This window comes from Scyliorhinus torazame, chromosome 13 (genome assembly GCF_047496885.1).
Source record: "Scyliorhinus torazame isolate Kashiwa2021f chromosome 13, sScyTor2.1, whole genome shotgun sequence".
Classification (NCBI taxonomy): Eukaryota; Metazoa; Chordata; class Chondrichthyes; order Carcharhiniformes; family Scyliorhinidae; genus Scyliorhinus; species Scyliorhinus torazame.
This window is the reverse complement of record NC_092719.1, coordinates 171,480,926-171,501,430: the sequence shown is the minus strand read 5'-3', so window position 1 is coordinate 171,501,430 and position 20,505 is coordinate 171,480,926. Positions and strand designations below refer to the sequence as shown.

At 51.4% G+C, this 20,505-nt stretch overlaps 1 protein-coding gene across 1 annotated transcript in view; it reads right to left on the bottom strand.

The window, feature by feature from the left end:
* The window catches only part of dnah12 (dynein, axonemal, heavy chain 12), a 475,562-nt gene that overhangs the window by 30,602 nt on the left and 424,455 nt on the right, over window positions 1-20,505 (bottom strand). Inside the window, exons 62-64 of the mRNA XM_072472436.1 lie at window positions 16,464-16,608; window positions 5,717-5,867; window positions 953-1,206 (exon numbers count right to left, since the gene is read on the bottom strand). Coding sequence (XP_072328537.1) covers window positions 953-1,206; window positions 5,717-5,867; window positions 16,464-16,608 — 550 coding nt within the window. The remainder of the gene's footprint in view (window positions 1-952; window positions 1,207-5,716; window positions 5,868-16,463; window positions 16,609-20,505) is intronic.

The following is a 20,505-nucleotide window of genomic DNA, read 5'->3' as shown; positions in this document are numbered from 1 at the left end:
CTTGTTTTTGCTACCAATGTGGATAACCTCACAATGTTTTGCTATTGTCAATAATAATTATTACATGTTTGGTACATCTGTGCATGTCTGACATTCAATGTCATGAACCACATTATTTGGAGGAATAAATTATAAGAACACACATCATCCAAAAACATTTCAACTATACATAGGCTGTACTCTTAAGTCAAATTACCGAGTAAAATACTGATATCTAAGAGACTATACATAATATTTTATTAAGCCAAGCATTAACAAAGCGAATACCAATCATAAGACCATAAGACATAGGAGCAGAATTAGGCCATTGGGCCTATCGAGTCTGCTCCGCCATTCAATCATGGCTGATATGTTTCTCATCCCTATTCATCTTCCTTCACCCATAACCCCCGATCCTCCTTTTAATCAACAATCATGTTAAATTGGGCAGCACGGTGGTGCAGTGGTTAGCACTGGGACTGCGGCGCTGAGGAGCCGGGTTCGAATCCCAACCCTGGGTCACTGTCTGTGTGGAGTTTGCACATTCTCCCCGTGTCTGCGTGGGTTTGGCCCCCACAGCCCAAAGATGTGCGGGTTAGGTAGGTTGGCCACGCTATATTGCCCCTTAATTGGAAATAAATAAATAAATAATTGGATCCTCTAAATTAAAAAAAAAAAAACCAATAATGTTAAGTTAAATTAGAAGGTAATCATTAAAGCTTATTTTACACCTAAATAGACTTTGATCAAAGAAGTTACTTGGCTGTTGTTGTATAACAAAGAAAATCAAATGTCCTTGTCACAACATTATTATAGTTTAAAAATGTTACTTTTTTGCCATATTTACCTTTGTAGAATTGCTTAAATTGTTGAATACTAATGCTTTGATAATTATTGACTGAATATATTAGAAATAGAGAAAAGAAAATTGAATTCAACAGCAATGATCACTTGGTAACATCTTCTTCAGTACCTTTGGAGATGGGTAACTAGTGAGCCAGAGTCTAAAGTCTGGGTGGCAAGTCTCACTGCTGAATTCTTCACAAATCTTTTCCAATGTTGGCATCCAGGACACAGCAAGGTGGCAATTCTGCAGACATATCCAAGTACCTTCAAGCATACCTTCTTTAACCATTTTGGCAGCAATTGGGCCTTGTCCCTGACCAAGTGAGATGGACTGGAATTGGCCTCGATCCATATTCTTATCATTTGTTAATTTCAATAAACCTACAAAGATTCAGATAGAAGTGACAGATGATAAGTTTTGTTCCATAATTTGCTCAAGTGGAAAGTAAATCTATAGGTTTAGCTCAATATTCTAACTTGTGCAGTGGAAAAGACAAATATATTTTAAAATTATAAAAATGCAACTACCATATCTACAGTTTTATTTTAACTAGCTTTGAAGTACCAGGGGCGAGATTCTCCGACCCCCCCGCCGGGTCAGAGTATCCCGGGGGCTGGCGTGAATCCCGCCCCCGGCGGTTGCCGAATTCTCCACCACCGGATATTCGACGGGGGCGGGAATCGCGCCGCGCCGGTTGGCGGGCCACCCCCCGCGATTCTCCAGCCCGGATGGACCAAAGTCCCTGCCGCTAAAATGCCTGTCCCGCCGGCGTGGATTAAACCACCTACCTTACCAGCGGGACAAGGCGGCGCATGCGGGCTCCAGGGTCCTGGGGGGGGGGGGGCGCGGGGCGATCTGGCCCCGGGGGGTGCCCACACGGTGGCCTGGCTCGCGATCGGGGCCCACCGATCTGCGGGCGGGCCTGTGCCGTGGGGGCACTCTTCCCCTTCCGCCTTCGCCACGGTCTCCACCATGGCGGAGGTGGAAGAGACTCTCTCCACTGCGCATGCGCGGGAATGCCGTCAGCGGCTGCTGACGCTCCCGCGCATGCGCCGCCCGGAGATGTCATTTCCGAGCCGGATGGCAGGGCACCAAAGGCCTTTTCCGCCAGCTGGCGGGGCGGAAATTCGTCCGGCGCGGGCCTAGCCCCTTAAGGTTGGGGCTCGGCCCCCAAAGATGCGGAGCATTTCGCACCTTTGGGGTGGCGCGATGCCCGACTGATTTGCGCCGTTTTGGGTGCCAGTTGGCGGACATCGTGCCGTTTCCGGAGAATTTCGCCCCTGATCTTTTACCATAGCCTGGGTAGCATTGTCTTTATTGGTAAAGACAGTGGCAAAGTATTAATTTAATATTGGAGCGATGCCCCCTTCTTCCATGTGTAAGTTTCTTTTTTGGTCCCTTAGCTCAGTGGGCTAGACAGCTGGTTTGTGATGCAGAACAAGGCCAGCAGCATGGGTTCAATTCCCGTACCAGCTTACCCGAACAGGCGCTGGAATGTGGCTACTAGGGGCTTTTCACAGTAACTACATATTTGTGACAATAAAAGCTTATTATTATCCCTCCTATACCTTTCACCACCTCTTTTCTATTTATATTCCTCTAAAAAAAATTGGGATTCCCTTTTATGTGACCTGTCCATCTAGTTTCATACTCCCTCTTTGCTTCTCTTAGTTGCTTCTTCAACTCCATTCCATGACTCTTGACATCTGTTACTATCTACCCATTGTTTACCAGATTTCCAAGATATTTTCTCAGGGAAGAAAAATGAGGCAAAATAATTCACTTAATCGTAGAATCATAGAATTTACAGTGCAGAAGGAGGCCATTCGGCCCATCGACTCTGCACCTGCCCTTGGAAAGAGCACCCCACTTAAGCCCATTCTCCACCTCATCGGCGTAACCCAGTAACCCTAGCTAAACGTTGGGACTCTAAGGGGCAATTTAGCATGGCCAATCTACCTAACCTGCACATCTTTGGACTGTGGGAGGAAACCGAAGCACCCAGAGGAAACCCACGCAGACACAGGGAGAAAATACAAACTTCACACGGACAGTCACCTGAGGCCGGAATTGAACGCGGGTCCCGGGACCTGTGAGGCAGCAGTACTAACCACTGTGCCGCCCTAAGTGTGCTAACTTGCGAAGTGAAAATGAATGAAATGAAAATCGCTTATTGTCACAAGTAGGCTTCAAATGCCACATTGCTGGAGGAGGTGCTGACAACCGGGGGACTGGAGAAGGGGGTAGTGTCAGCGGTTTACGGAGCGATTTTGGAAGAGGAGAAGGCACCACTGGAAGGGATCAAAGCAAAGTGGGAGGAAGAGTTGGAAGAGGATATGGAGGAGGGGTTCTGGTGTGAGGTGCTCCGCAGAGTGAATGCCACCACCTCGTGCGCGAGGTTGGGGCTGATACAACTGAAGGTGGTACAGAGCACACCTCACAAGGGCGAGGATGAGCCGATTCTTTGAAGGAGTAGAAGGTGTGTGTGAACTTTGCGGAGGGGGGGGGCCGCTAATCACGTTCATATGTTTTGGTCCTGTCCAAAGCTAGAGGATTACTGGAAGGAGATTTTTAGGGTAATTTCTAAAGTGGTGCACGGGAAACTGGACCCAGGCCCCCGGGAGGCCATATTCGAGTGTCGGACGAGCCAGAGTTGGAAACGGGTGCGGAAGCAGATGTTGTAGCCTTCGCCTCGTTGATCGCCCGAAGGCGGCTCCTGATAGGTTGGAGAGCAACCTCCCCACCCTGTGCCCTGGCGTGGCGGGGGGACCTGTTGGAATTCTTGACTCTTGAGAAGGTTAAGTTTGAACTGAGGGGAAGGATGGAGGGGTTTTACAATTCATGGGCATTATTCATTATGCACTTTCAAGAACTGAATAACATCGAACATCAGTTGGGGCGTGTAGGTAGGAGGGTTGGGGGGAGGGGGGTTGTGTGTGTTAATGGCAACTATGGGTGATCCCTAATTCCTTTTTGTCATTTGTTTATGTGAACACGCAGGCTAATGTTTGGGGTTTGATGGGAGGATAGGATCGTTATTATTGATATTGGGATTGACATATTTGTTCTGATTATTGTTTATTGTTAGTGGGTGTAAATTTGGGAGAAAATGTAAAAAAGGAGAATAAAAATACATTAAAAAAAAAAGTAGGCTTTAAATGAAGTTACTGTGAAAAGTCCCTCGTCGCCACATTCCGACGCCTGTCCAGGGAGACTGGTACGGGAATTGAACTGCGCTGCTGGCCTGCCTTGGTCTGCTTTAAAAGCCAGCTATTTAACCCTGTGCTAAATCAGTAATTCATGTTGTTTTGGTGCTATTCGTGTCATTTAAGGATTAAAATGGTGTTGATGTGTGTGCACATTTCAGCTGCAAATTGAGCTGAATGTCAACCTGATGAGGGTGTTAGCGCCATACAGCAGAGCAGGCAGATGACATCAATTAGTGTGAAACACTGACCTGTTGCCAATTGTGTCAGTTTGGAGCTCAACGCTTCAGCTGATAGCTTCTGTTCACCTCGCACAGCTGAACACACTTTCAACAGTAGAAGGACCCATCCATAAGCTATTTGAAGGGCTTGGTTGCTGGTTGATTTTTTTTCTGGCTGCTGTTACATAGCTAAATATTTGGAGATTCCTATATTTGCTTCAAATTGAATAAATCTACGGGGAGTGGTATGGCAAATGCTGAGGAATTTTCTTGCTTGACTTCAAAGCCGCTGCAAAAAACAGTTGCGCCCAGTGTACTGTCAGGCATTCCCTTTGAAAATACCACGATTGGGAGAATAGGCAGAGATCACACAGGGCAAGACAAACTGCTAAAAGAGGGAGAAGGGCTCTCAGCAAGAGACTGTATTCATCCAAGATGCTCAGAGAAATTCTTCACCTGGGCCTTAGTGAGCAATAATGTCTGAGATGTTTGTGCTTGACTAAGAGTGGGCGAATTGAAATCTGTCACCTGCTGCAGCAACAACCACAACCTACCTCAGATTAGGGCAGGACTGAATTTTCAGGGGTGTGAAGATGACCGTTAGATGAGCTTTTATGTGTTTGGCTCCATCCAGGATGGACCTGGAGATATTTGTACCATTTTTGCAGTTTTCCATCTACTGTTGCATAAGTGAGATCATTGAAATTCTTTTCAAAGAAAAGTAACTGCATTTCTGGCTTTTTTGCCAATCACCCTAAATCTACATCTTTTAGGTTCTGACCCTTCTGCCACTTCTTATTGGCTCTATCAAAATTCCTTATGATTTTAAACACCTCTATTAAATCTCCTCTTTAACAACACCAGCTTCTCCAATGACTCCATATAACTGACATCTCTTGTTTCTAATACCATGCTAGTAAATCTCTTCTGAACCCCCTAAGCCCTGATATAAGTATAACTCCTAGACTTGGAACACAGTAGTCAAGTCAAGACCTAACCATTATTTTATAAAGGTTTGTCATAACTTCCTTGCTTTTTCATCCCATTCCCCTTCTAATAAAGGGCAGATTTTCTGGGCTGCAGATGGCCATTCCCTGGAGGTACCCCGGAGAATAACGTGCAGTCCCCGAGGTGGTCCCATTGCAAGAAGTTTCAGGCAGCATGCCAACTTCATGACTGCAGTGGTTCAAGAAGGCAGCTCGCCACAACCTTCTCAAGGGCAATTCGGGATGGGCAATAAGTACTGGCCTATCCAGTGACACCCACATCCCATGAATGAATAAAAAAGTTGAGTTAAGAAACCAATTCCACTCCCCATATTATTTGATGTTTTTCTCTCATTATATGATGGAAGTATACTATTTGTTTAAAGCTGAACAAATGCAGATGGATAATTTTCTCACTGTTAAAATTTACAAGAAATTACTAATGTGACAGAGACAGTAAATGTCAGGTCTACTCACTTGCCATTGGATCAGCCCCTGGCGAAAGTATAAACAAAAGTGGTATTGCGGCATTGGAATCTGCATAACTTTTTCCTAAATCAAATGGAGGTGGTTCCACAAATCTCTTCCCCAGTTTTTCAACAACAAAATTTGCCACGGCTGGGATGACCTGAAAGACAGAATGATATTTTTAGAAAGAAGCCCTAATGATTTTATTTGCACTTCCTCAATTGTTAAAGTTAGTTTATTCCACATGTATCCAGGATCCAGGAGGGAGGTAGAGAACATGGTAGAATGTGTAACGACAGCAATCTCTCCCTCAATATCAGCAAAACTAAAGAGCTGGTCATTGACTTCAGGAAGCAAAGTATCGTACACACCCGTCTGCATCAACGGGGCCGAGGTGGAGATGGTTGACAGCTTCAAATTCCTAGATGTGCACATCACCAACAATCTGTCCTAGTCCACCCACATCGACGCTACGACCAAGAAAGCACAACAAGCCTATACTTTGTGAGGAAACTAAGTAAATTTGGCATATCCACATTGACTCTCACCAATTTTTACTGATGCACCATAGAAAGCATCCTATCTGGCAGCATCACAGCCTGGTATGCCAACCAGATATGCTCGGCCCAAGACGGTAATAAACTTCAGAGTCGTGAACACAGCCTAGTCCATCACACAAACCTGCCTCCCATCCATTGACTCTGTCTACACCTCCCGCTGCCTTGGGAAAGCGGGCAGCATAATCAATGACCCGTCCCACCCGGATTATTCACTCTTCCAACTTCAGGCAGAAGATACAAAAGTTTGAGAATATTCACTAATAGATTCAAAAATAGCTTCTTTCCCGTTGTTACCAGACTCCTAAACGATCTCTCGTGGACTCATCTGATCTCTTCACACATCTTCTCTTCTGAGTAGTATTACACCCCTGTATGCTTCACCCGATGCCTGTGTCTATGTATATACATTCTGTATTTTATGTTTGCCCTATGTATTTTCTTTTCATGTATGGAATGATCTGTCTGAACTGTACACAGAACAATACTTTTCACTGTAACTCGATTCACATGACAATAAACAAATCCAATCCAATCTACATGCATAGCTTTTCCAGCATAACATATACAAAGAAAAGGAGTTGCAGCAAGATAAATCCAGCTTGCAGTATATATTGGAAAATTTGGTAATTGAAAATAACTATTGCCTCTCCCTGACTAAGTAGGTGTGAAGTTAAAACAACTCGAACATCACAAGTCAAATAATTCTGCAGTTGGAAACACTACAAAGGAGAAAATGAAATGCTGTAGTGCATTATTCCACCAACTCTCCTCCAAATAAGGGGCGGGATTCTCCGACCCCCCGCCGGGTCAGAGAATCGCCGGGGGCTTGCGTGAATCCTGCCCCTGCCGGTTGCCGAATTCTCCAGCACCGGATATCGGCGGCGGCGGGAATCGCGCCGCGCTGGTCGGCGAGCCCCCCCCCCCCGGCAATTCTCCGGCTGCGATAGGCCGAAGTCCCGCTGCTGGAATGCCTGTCCCGCCGGCGAGGATCAAACCACCTCTCTTCCCGGCGGGACTAGGCGGCGCGGGCGGGCTCCGGGGTCCTGGGTGGGGCGCGGGGTGATCTAGCCCCGGGAGGTGCCCCCACGGTGGCCTGGCCCGCGATCGGAGCCCACCGATCTGCGGACGGGCCTGTGCCATGGGGGCACTCTTTTCCCTCCGCCTCGGCCAATGTCTTCACCATGGCCGACGGGGAAGAGACAACCCCCTGCGCATGCGCGGGGATGACGTTGAAGCTTCCGCGCATGCGCGGACTTCCGCCACCCGGCAAAGTCCTTTCGGCCCCGGCTGGCGTGGCGCCAAAGGCCTTTCCCGCTGGCTGGCGGCGCGTCAATCACTCCGGCACGGAGCTAGCCCCTCAAGGTGCGGATTTTGGGGCGGCCCGACGCCGGAGTGGTTCATGCCACTCCATCCCGCTGGGACCCCCCGCCCCGCCGGGTAGGGGAGAATCCCGCCCCTGATTTCAAATTAGTATTGATTTGTCTTTTTTCTAGCAAATGGTGTTTCATTTCTTAACTGAAGAGGAACTACCAAAGAGACATATTTTTGTAATATTATCAGGTGGTCCTGGTTAATTGTAAACATTGATAATTCAAGAAAATATACAAAGAAAATGTTGAAATGGCAAGAAACTGAATATTTAAAATGATAAAGTATTTCAAACTTGATTTCAAGTATAACAAAATTAGAATAAATATTCTACTATTAGCAAGCTGCTCAGACAAATAAGAGGTTCTCAATTTTCCAGTGGCTGGAAAGAATTTAATTGCAGATCAACATTTGGCAGCTGTGAGATATTTTAAATATTGGACTGCTTTAGAATCATAGAATCCTTAGAGAGCAGAAGGAGGCCATTTGGACCATCGAATTTGCACTGAACCTTCGAAAGATCTCCCTACCTAGGCCCACTCCCCCTTCACCCTGTCCTATCCCCGTAACTCCATAATCCTCGTAACTCCAATCCCTGGACACTAAGGGGCAATTTAGCTTGGCCAATCCACCTAACCTGCACATCTTCACTCCTATCTCAATCTTGTTTAGACTGATTTTAGGAGATGTAGAAAAGTTGCATCTTATTTTTTTTTAAATATATATTTATTAAAGCATTTGTATAAACAGTAAATACAAACAAAACACAAGAGCAAGAACAAACAGGAACTAGCTAACCAACCCCCCTGCCATTCCTCTTCTCCCATCCCGCTTTCCCCCATTTTAACCACTTTATCCCCCCCCCGCCCCCCCCCCCCCCAGCTCCAGGCTATCAGGGAGGCAAAGGTCAGTACATCGGCCTCTCCCCCCCCCTTGGACTCCCAGTTCTTCTGACACTCCGAATATTACCCCCTCGAAAAACCTACTCGTCCTAGCCACCGTCATGTGCGCCCTGTGAAATACCTTCAACTGGATAAGGCTCAGCCTCGCACATGTCGAGGATGCATTCACCCTCCTCAGGGCCTCCTCCCACATCCCAGCACCCCCCCCCCCCCCCCCCCCCCCCGTTCCTCCTCCAGCACCCCCTGCATTTTAAGTGAAACATACACCCTACATGCGGGGAAAGGTCCAAAAAGCTGCCTCGAGTGGGAGCTGCCAAAGGTGCGACCACTCACTCCATGGCTGCCACCAGAAGTCCTGTGATAAGTTGCATCTTAAAGGGGAGTTCATCAAAAATAATTGTTTCATGGAAATTTTTATACGACTTTGGGGGAATGCATGGAAGTTGATCCATTGGGGTAGCTTTTTCAAAGCGCGAGCATGAGCATGATAGGCTGAGTGGCCTCCTTCTGTGATGTATATATGACTGTGTGTGTTCAGAAACCTTAATACATAAGACTGCATAACTGCCAAAGTGTTAGAAATTTGACAGGAGAAGGAGACCAGGGGCGAAATTCTCCGTTATCGGCGGAAAGTCCACCGATCGGCGCAAAAAACGGCGCAAAACCCACTTGCGTCACGTCATAAAAATGGGACGATAGTCTCCGGCCCGAAATGGGCTAGCAGCGACATAACGGGATCCGCGCTTGCGCAGTGGTTCACGCCGTGCAGTGTCATACGCGCTGCACGGCGTGACGGCTCATAAGGCCGCGCAGCTCCCCCCCAACCGACCGGAACACCCGACCGCAACACCCGACTGGATGGCTGGCCGTCGCTCAGCCCCGAGGTTCGAGTCACGTGATGTGGAGGCGCTCCTGGGTGGGGTGGAGCAGTGGAGGGACGCCCTGTATCCCGGGCACGGCCGCAGAGTTGCCCCACGCCACAGCCGGCGTCTGTGGAGGGAAGTGGCAGAGGCCGTCACCGCTGTGGCCCTGATACCACCGACAGGCACCCAGTGCCACAAGAAGGTGAACGACCTCATCAGAGCAGGCAGGGTGAGCCTCCCCCAAATCCCCCCCCTCCCCCATATCCCCCCCTCCCCATATCCTCCCCATATCCCCCCCTCCCCCATATCCCCCATATCCTCCCCCATATCCCCCCTCCCCCATATCCCCCCCCTCCCCCATATCCCCCCCTCCCCCATATCCCCCCCTCCCCCATATCCCCCCCCTCCCCCATATCCCCCATATCCCCAAGTGAATCCAGCCCTAACCTTAACCTCTGCAATGCACGCGCAACCGATGGCGTGCATTCATATACCTGCCTGACACTGTTGCTTTTTACCCCTGCCACCGCCCCCCCCCCCCCCCCCCCACAGGAGAAGCGCGCACACAATAAGGAGCATGTGAGGACTGGAGGAGGGCCCGCTGATGAGAGGCCACTGACCGTACATGAGGAAAGGGCCCTGGAACCGGCTGGCGGACCTGAGGACCGGGAGGTTGCTGATGCAGAGGTCGGGGGCCCACCAGCAAGTGAGCCACCCACAGCCCGTCCCCATATCCCCCCTCCCCTATATCCCCCTCCCCCGTATCACCTGATCACTGCCTGATGTCTAACCATGCATGCTTCATTGTGTATCGCAGGACCAAACGTCCAGGCACCCATCCCCGCAGATGCACACCGCCCGCAGGATGCCCCTCGGAGACCACAGGAGACGGAGAGACCCGGACCCTCTAGCATGCGACGCCCGCAGGATGCTCCTCGGAGACCACGGGAGACGGAGAGACCCGCACCCTCCAGCATGCGACGCCCGCAGGATGCCCCTCGCACACCACGGGAGACAGAGAGACCCGCACCCTCCAGCATGCGACGCCCGCAGGATGCCCCTCGCACACCACGGGAGACGGAGAGACCCGCACCCTCCAGCATGCGACGCCCGCAGGATGCCCCTCGCACACCACGGGAGACGGAGAGACTTGGAGCAACAGGGAGACGACACCCCCGTCACGTGCGGGAGCGACCACCCAGCGATGAGGGGGGCAGCCACAGGCCCCCGTCACATCCGAGCCAGGACACCACTACCCAGGACACCACTACCCAGGACACCCCTACCAAGGACACCCCTATCCAGGACACCCCTACCCGGGACAGCACTACCCAGGACACCCCTACCCGGGACAGCACTACCCGGGACAGCACTACCCAGGACACCCCTACCCGGGAAGACGAAATACCGGACAGTGACTCCGAGTGGATGGGTGGAGACGAACCCCCACCCCAAAGTGCCATGGAGTCAGAGTGGGACGAAGAGCACAACACAACGCCACTGCTGTCACCAACACCTTCCACCATCGCAGAAACACTCACCACGGTTGGGCACTTTAGTGATGAGGCGTCTGGTACACTCACTGGTGCGCACAACACAGCCGTCCCGGTACAGCAGGTGGAGGTAGGAGCAGCAGAGGAGCCGGGCGGTCGGAGGGCAGCCCAGCCCAAGCGAACATCTGCCGCCCAGATGGATCCCGGGTTCCTGCAGTTACCACACCCACACATAGATCCGATGCAACCACCGACCCGGAGACGAGCGAAGAGGGTGACGGGCGGCTTGCGGCGGCTGCGGTCGCAGGTGGAGGAGTCCACCCGCGTCCAGGAGCTGGGAGTGGTCCCGGTCATGCGTGCCACCCAGGCTGACACCGCACGGGTGGCGTCCGCGGTGGAGGCAATGGGTGCGACGGTGTCAGACATGGGGAACGGTTTGTGAGGCCTGGGGCCTTCCGTGCAGGCGGCGTCTGTGGGCCAGGAAATGGCTGCCCTCTCACAGGAGGCCATGAGCCAGTGCCAGCGCCAGATGGCAGAGGCGCTCAACGCCATAGCCCAGTCTCAGCAGGCCATGGCCCAGTCTCAGCAGGCCATCGCTGAGGGCATCGGCGCCAGTGGCCATGTGCGAGCCGGCGTCGCACTGTCACAGACAGGGTTTGCCAACACGCTGGGCTCCATGGCTGCAAACCTGCAGACCCCTGTCGATACCAGCACGGGCCTCCAGGACTGGCAGCGCCAGATGTCGGGGGGCGTCGGATGGCCAGTCCGTTCGCATCCCCCACCCATGTAGAGGCCTGGGGGCCATCGGGCACACCGAGGGAGGAGGAGGTGGTGTGGTCCGTCCCGGCTCCCTCTGTAGGGGAGGTCCCGGTACACCGCGACACCTCGGACTCCCCCTCTTCCGTCCCAGGTGCATTGGGTGGGCAACGGGCAGGACAGGCTGGCAGCTCGCCATCCCAGTCGCCCGGGCCGCAGCCTGGCCCATCTAGGCCAGGACGCCCCAGGAAACGGCCGCCAAAGGGATCCAGTGTCAGAGGGCAGGAATCACAGGAGTCCACCTCCAGTTCTGCTGTACCGTCTGGGGAACCACGTAGACGTAGTCAAAGGGCCCGTAAGGCCAAACAATTAGACACTGAGTAAGTTGGCACGGGTGCAGGGCACAGATGAGTTTTAGGGGCTAGGGCACGTGCATGAACTCCTTTGGTTATTAAAGTCAATGTTACACCTACCGAAGCTGCCTTTGTGCTCTGTCCAAAGTGTGCGGGCGTGTCATGTACGTTGAGCGCAAGTGTGTGTGTGAGGGGTGGTCTTACCTCAGCCCCAGGTGAGTCTGCCCCCTTCCCCCTGGGCCGCCATCAACATCCCCCGGGCAGAGGACGGGACCGTGCGCTGCAGTGTCACAGCCGCATGCAGGGATGGTCCGGGTGGATGGTGGTACTGTGGCCATGGGTCAGACATAGTCCAACGATGTAGAGCCAGGAGCTCATCGCAGGGCGGGTTGTCATCATCCTCCATGGCCTGCGATAGACACGCGTCCACCCGCAACTGTGTGAGCCCGGCCCGTTGTGCCACAGGTGGATCGGCAATGGGGGGGGGGGGGGTGGGGTGGGGTGGGTGAGGGGGGTGAGGGTGCTGGGTGGGTGGATGGGTGGGGGGTGTGGGTGGTCGGCTGTTGCCATGGTGTGCGGTCTGTGGCCATACTACCCGATTCCCACGCCCATCTAGTCAGTGAAGCGGGCGTCTATCAGTCTGTCCCGTGCCCGCTGGGCCAGCCGGTAACGGTGGACAGCCACCCGCCTGTCTACCCCGTCTGCCCTGACCATTGCCCCCATCCCCCTCATCTGGGGAGGACTGTGCCTCTTCCTGCTGCTCCTCCACTCCGCCCTCCTCTGCCTGCGGCACATCGCCCCACTGCTGGGCTATGTTGTGCAGGACGCAGCACACCACAATGATGCGGCCGACCCTATCTGACCGATACTGGAGGGCGCACCCAGAGAGGTCCAGGCACCTGAAACGCATCTTCAGCACGCCAAAGCACCTCTCGATCACTCCCCTTGTCGCTACATGGGCATCATTGTAGCGGTTCTCCGCCTCATTGCGTGGCCTCCGTGTAGGCGTCATCAGCCACGATCGCAATGGGTAGCCTCTGTCGCCCAGCAACCAGCCCCTCAGCCGGGGATGGCGTCCCTCGTACATGCCGGGGATGGATGACCGCGACAACACGAATGCTGGGTGACGGGCGCAGACGTGCAGGATCATCATGCGGTGGTCGCAGACCACCTGTACGCTCATCGAGTAGGTCCCCTTCCTATTAGTGAACACGGCCCTGTTATCTGCAGGTGGCCGCACGGCGACGTGCATCCCATCGATCGCGCCCTGGACCATGGGGAACCCGGCCACGGCAGAGAAGCCCACGGCCCGGGCATCTTGGCTGGCCCGGTCCACGGGGAAGCGGATGTAGCGGTGCGCCATGGCATAAAGGGCATCTGTCACTGCCCGGATGCACCGGTGCACCGATGTCTGCGATATGCCGGACAGGTCCCCACTCGGTGCCTGGAATGACCCCGTTGCATAAAAGTTCAGGGCCACCGTAACCTTGACGGACACGGGGAGAGGGTGTCCCCCGCCAGTGCCACGCGGTGACAGGTGTGCCAGCAGGTGGCAGATGTGTGCCACGGTTTCCCGGCTCATCCGGAGTCTCCTCCTGCATTCCCGGTCCGTGAGGTCCTGGTATGACTGCCGGGGTCGGTACACACGGGGCGCCCTCGGGTGCCTCCGTTGCCGTGGGGCCGCGACGTCCTCCTCCCCCTCCTTGTCCTGTCGGTCAGGTGTCCCTCCAGCCTGGGCGGCTGCCGCCTGCCCCTCTGCGGCAGCCTGCGCCGCCTCTCTGGCACGCTCCTCCTCCTCCTCCTCCTCCTCATCCAGGGCAACATAGACATGAGCGGCTGCCACCACGGCGGCCAACATCGCTGGATCATCTGAAAACATGACGGCCTGGTGGGGGGGGGGGGGAGGGGAACGACGACATGTCATCATTGCCCATATCCCCTCCTCCTTCCAGCCAGGTGGCATGGACCGCATGGGTCCAACTGTTGGAGGCTGGCACCTGGCCAGGTGGACCAACTCATATGCCCTCCCATCACCCTCCTCGGCACGGAACCCCTCCCCCACCCCAGCACGGACCCCCTCCAACCCCCAACCTCCACCCCGGCACGGACCCCCCCCCCCCCCCCAACCTCCACCCCGGCACGGACCCCCTCCCCAACCTCCACCCCGGCACGGACCCCCTCCCCAACCTCCACCCCAGCACGGACCCCCTCCAACCCCCAACCTCCACCCCGGCAGGGACCCCCTCCAACCCCCAACCTCCACCCCGGCACGGACCCCCTCCAACCCCCAACCTCCACCTCGGCATGGACCCCCTCCAACCTCCACCCCAGCACGGACCCCCTCCAACCCCCAACCTCCACCCCAGCACGGACCCCCTCCCCAACCTCCACCCCAGCACGGACCCCCCCCCAACCTCCACCCCGGCACGGACCCCCTCCAACCCCCAACCTCCACCCCAGCACGGACCCCCTCCCGGCACTCCCACGGAGCCCAGCCTACTCTAACCACCCCCCCCCCCCCGCCGCACACACACACACACACACAAGCCGAGACACACCTCTCCTCATGCAATCAGTCTGCGGCCACGCCATTTCCTGTCCAGAGCCAACCCCCCAGGCCGTCACTCACCACCTCGCTGGTCGGCGTGAGCCTGGAGCACCGGGTCCCGCCGATGAAAAGGAGGTTTAATTCACGTCAACGTGAACGGTCATCACGTCGACGGGACTGCGGCCCATCCGGAAGGGAGAATATCGGCAGGCCGAAAATCGGCTGCCTTGCGCAGACCCGTGACATTCTCCGCGGCAGCGGCGCCATTAACGCCCCGCCGACTTTTCTCCCTTCGGAGACTTCGGCGGGGGCGGGATTCACGGCGGCCAACGGCCATTCTCCGACCCGCTGGGGGGTCGGAGAATGACGCCCCAGAAAACAAAGCGTAGATCTCAAAGTGCAGGGGCAAAATAAAATCTGACTATGTTCATAAACTCTGGATACTCATTCGTACCAGTTGCAAAAGATTACTAGGAGTCAAGTTCATTCAGAAGGAGTGTAGATTTAGCAAATCATTTTGCAGGTTAGATAGTTTAGAATAGATCATTTATCTAGTTGAGTTCCTGCAAGCAGTCAGCTAGCTTCAAATTATTTTGTTTGAATGTAATATGAGACTCTGTATTGCCTTCCAACAAAAGTGCATTACCTTGGCTGAGTTGCTGTGGGGTTTAAATTGGATACCCAGTTTTTAATTGACTAGGTGTATAAAATATATAATTTAGAAAGTTGGATTCCACTGAAACAGTGAACACATACTGCATTATTTATCTTTTTCCAGTTTGTGTGGTGATTTTGATCCGGAACTAGCAACCAAGGGATCATGATTGTGACATTTGACTTTGACAGGAGTACAAAATGGGTGGGAATGGATCTGCTTTGGTGGCATGAATGGAAAGAAAATCAGACAGCATTTTAAAAATTCATCCATGGGGTGTGGGCATTGCCCTTGAACTGAGTGGCTTGCTATGCCATTTCAGAGGGCAAAGATTCAACCAAATTGTTCTGGATTTGGAGTTATATATAGGCAAGACCAGGTAAGGATGGTCAATTTCCTTCCCTAAAGGGCATTAATGAAATGGGCTTTCATGATAATCGACAATGGGTTCATGATTATTATTAGCCTTTTATCTGCCATAGTGGGATTCAAACCCAGGCCTCCAGAGCATTACCCTGGGTCTCTAGGTTAATAGTCTAGTGACAACACCATTACGCCGCCACCTTCTCCATGATTGACAGCCAATTCACAATCCGTTGATTTAAAACTCCACTGGAGTTGGATTTAGCAAATCATTTTGCTAAATCCGATGTGCAAATTTCACCATTGCGAGTTGAGAAACTGAATTGAATAACTCTGACATTGTGGGCCGATATTAGAAAGAAAAATGGCCATGAAAGCTGTCAGATCGGCTCAAAAATCCACGTGGTTAACCGGTATGGTTCTACACATGATCCTCGTCCCACACTATATGGTGACTCTTCTTCCCTTGAGGCAAATAGGAATCAGCAATAAATGTTGATGAGCCATTGTCTCCCACCTCCAAAGAAAAAATTGAAAAATGGATATCAAAGATTTCATATCATTAAATAGGAAAGGATGTTCCAGGGTCCAGTCAAAATTTCTCACTCTGAATTGCCAAAAAAAACAGGTTATATAATTATTCATTTTATTGCAAAATGACAACCACTATTCATTGAAACTCAAAGTAATTAATTATTCTGTGATATGTTGAGCTGTGCAGTTGCTATAAATAAGAGCGTTGCTGGGAAAATATAGGACAGTGGACACAGCAAAAATAAAGGAAGCTTTTAAAGAAGAAATGTTTTTCTTACTTACTTGAGTTTGTTCAAATCATATCAAAACTTTCTGAATACATTCTATTATTAGAAAATGTGTCAATGTTTCTTTTTTATACCTTATCTGGTCTAAGTGCCCGCAGAACAATCATCTTCTGAAGTTCATTGATCTTCTGATCCCATGGATGTGGTAAAGGAACAACATGTGGATCTTTACTTTCATAGATCTTGTGCCATTCTCTACTGGACTTAGAAAAATGATCCCTAATTTAAAAAGGAGAAATTGTTACATTTTGCTATTTGTAAAGCGCTATCACTTTCTAACCACTCACATGAAACAAGAATAGAATTTTGCAAAGTTGATAATGTTTTTGATCTATTTAAACCTAAGTCATATGAAATCAAAATCTAACCTAAAGAATCTCTGTAACTCTTAATATCTGTTCCATAATGAGGTAAAAATGTGAAAACACAAAGAATATTTTTAGTCAAAAGTTTGACAAATTGAAAATATTAAGTTACACAATTTTGTTTCAATGACAAATGCAGTTGTTAGGCAAGTTACATTGTAAAATAGCAATGCACAGATCAAGGCAGCATTTCTCCTCCTGTCATCTTCATGTTCTAAGTGGTGCTTTAAAAAGATTGGTGACAGGTAACATTCATTATTAGCCTATGCTCTTTATTTAAGTGTTAATTTGTGCATGTTACCATTATCCTCATAAACCAGTAGTGAGCTTGCATTTAATGTTTGCATAATACGTATATGGTGGCATGACAACCAAGCAACTGCCTGCTACCTGGTTCTACTCTGAGTGAAGGTCATGCTGCTATGGCTGCAGGACAGATTTATCGGTAATGTAAAGTCACCAAAGGCCCAGATGACCAATGGCTGCTTTCACCTTTGAGAGGGAGAGCTGACTGGTGGTGGTTTAACCTGAGGTTCACCACACCTCAGACGAGGGGCAAGGTTGAGAAGGCGGGCCTTTTTATAGGTAGTGAAAAATGGAAATCAACAGATGTCTACTGAAAATCACCAAGATCTCTATTGTGCTCTCAGCTTCAACATCACAAAAACCCAGGGGAAGCATGTGCGACAGCAGAGGACAAACATGTGCACCCCTCCAAGGACCATTGAAAATGATTGGAGATTGAAGAGGAGTCAAAAATGTTTTCCTGGTATTTTGTGCTGTGCCTGGTTATGAAGCCTTAACTTAAACAGCCATTACAACGTTTTGTACCTGACAAAAGTCAAAGCAAAATGTAATTCACTGCTAGGAAGCAACGAGAAAGGACAAATCCTACAATGTGAATATTTTTAAATGGTGAATTAAATAAGCATAGAAATACATTTATAACATTGTTCAGGTTCTACTTTCTATATATGACCAAAATTGAACACTACATAGTCAAAACAACTGAATATAAATCATTAGCGAATTGTAGTGTCACATCAGACTACAAAAGGCTTTGAATCAAGTGTGACAATATAGTTTAACATTTTGTTGCTAATATAAAAGCAAAATATTGAAGATACTGGAAATCTGAAATACAAAGAAAATGTGGGGAATACTCAGGAGGTTACTTAGCAATTAGAACTGATGATAGGTCCATCACCCCAAAATATTAACTCAACCGCCTGATCTTCTCAGTATTTCCAGCATTTTCTATCACAAAAGTACTGGGGGCGATTCTCCAAGCCCCGTGCCAGGCCGGAGAATCGCCGCAACCGCGCCACGACGCCGGCGCGCGATTCTCCGAGGTGCGGAGAATCGGCGCCATTTGTGCCAGTGCGTTTGACGCGATGCCGGCCGCGGGCCGCTGGAATTGGCGGGGCCGCCGATTCTCCGGCCCGGAAGGGCCGAGCGGATAAGAGAGAGTCCCACCGCCGCCGTTCACCCCTGGTCGCTGCCGGCGGGAACTCTGCATGAAGGGTCAGGGGGCGGCCTGTGGGGTGGGGAAAAGCGATCCTTCACCGGGGGTGCCTCAGATGGGGACTGGCCCGCGATCGGAGCCCACCAATCGGCGGGCCGGCCTCCCCCCCCCCCCCCCCCCCCCCCAGGCCTACGTTATTGCGCGGCGGCCCCTGAACACCAATGCCATGTTGAGTCAGGGCCAGTGCGCTGAAGAAGTCCCCCGCGCATGCGCAGGTTGGCGTGGCCAATTGCGCATGTGCGGGTTGTCGCGGCGCCCATTTGGCGCCGGGAAGGGAGGCTGGAGCGGCGTGTACCGCTCCAGCACCGTTCTGGCTCCCTGTGGGGGACAGAATCGGTCGTCCCCGTGCCCGTTTCGCGCCGTCGTGAAACGCGACGGCATTCACGACGGCGCGAACACTTCATCTCCATTTTGGAGAATCGCTCCCACAGAATAGTTACAGCGCTAAAAGAGATAATACGGCCTGGTGGTTCTGTGCTCCCTCTTCAAAGGAACAATGGGCACGATTCTCCGATATTGAGGCCAAGTGTTCGCGCCATCGTGAACGCCGTCATGTTTCACGATGGCGCGAACAGGGCCCGGGCACGACCTATTCTGGCCACTATAGGGGGCCAGCACGGCGCTGGAGCGGTTCACGCCCCTCCAGCCTCCTTACGGGGCGCCCAACCCGCGCATGCAGTTGGGACAGCTCAACCCTGCGCATGCGCAGTTGGGCCGCGCCATCCTGCGCATGTGCGGGGAACATCTTACGCACGCCGGCCCCGACCCAACGTGGGGTCGGTGTTCAGGGGCCGGCCGCGCCAGGAAGTAGGGGGGGGGGGAAGAGAGAGGCTGGCCTGCCGATCAGTGGGCCCCGATCGTGGGCCACACCCCATCGGAGGCCCCCCCCACAGGCCGCCCCCGAGCATTCCCACAGAGTTCCCGCCGGCAGCGACCAGGGGTGAACGGCGTCGGTGGGACTCTGTCGTGTCGGAGCAGCCGCTCGGCCCATTTGGGCCAGAGAAATCGGCAGCCCCGCCGATTTCTGCGACCGGGGCCGCGCCAAAAGCACTGGTGCAAATGGCGCCGATTCCCCGCACCTCGGAGAGTCGCGCACCGGCATCGAGGCGCGGTTGCGTCGATTCTCCGGCCCAGTGCGGGGCTCGGAGAATCGCGCCCAATGTACCTAGTGCCACTCCCTGGTCTTCTCCCCATAGCCTTGAGCATTCTTCCTTTTCAAATAATAATTCAATTCCCTCATAAATGCCTCGATTGAACATACCACCTCCTCACTCACAACAGCATTCCAGGTCCCAATCACCTGCTACATCAGTTTCCATTGCTTTTCTTAGCATTTACCTTTAATGTGTGCCCTCTTGTGCTCAAACCTTCCACCAATGGGAACAATTTTACCATGTATGCATCATGATTTTGTATACCTCCATAAAATCTCCTCTCAAACTTCTCTTCTCCAATGAAAACAGGCCCAACCTCTCAAGTCTATTAACATAACTGAAATTCCTCTGCCCTGGAACCATTTCAAGAATCCTTTCTGATCTCTCTCTAATGCCTTCACATTTTTCCTTAAGTGTGGCAGGCAGGACTGTATACACTATCCAAGTTGAGGCCAAACCATTGTTCTATGTAAGTTTAACAAAACATCCTTGCCTTTGTACTCTAAGCCTTAATTAGTAAAGCCTAGAATGCAGTATGCTTTACTAACGACTTTCCAAACCTGTCATTTGTTATGGGCCAGGGTTTAGAGAATCCCAAAGTGTATCATGGAGTTCACCTGACCCACAACTTTTAATAGATTGTGGTATGGAGAGCACACGGCCCACTCTACAGGTGTGGCACAGCAGAAATGGAAAAGTATTTTTTAAAGCAAAACAATGTTTATTCTATGAACTCAAGTTAACCTTTTTAAAACATACAGTTTACATCTTAGCAACCATCAATTCAAATACAACCCCCAAAGAATATAACACTAAATAATCCTGAATAATTTCCCAAACATCCAGAAGCCAAAAGAAACACCTTTTAACAGAAGCACATCAGGTTTACATTCTCTACTGAGAACATTTATAATTCTGAATTCACCAAATGATCAAGAGATAGGCTTTTCATGGCACAGAGAACAACAGTACACCTGCTTTGTCTGGCTTCAGCTCCAACACTGAAAACGAAACCAAAAAAAAAAAAACACAGACACACCCAAGCTTTTCTCAAAGTGAAACTAAAAAGCAG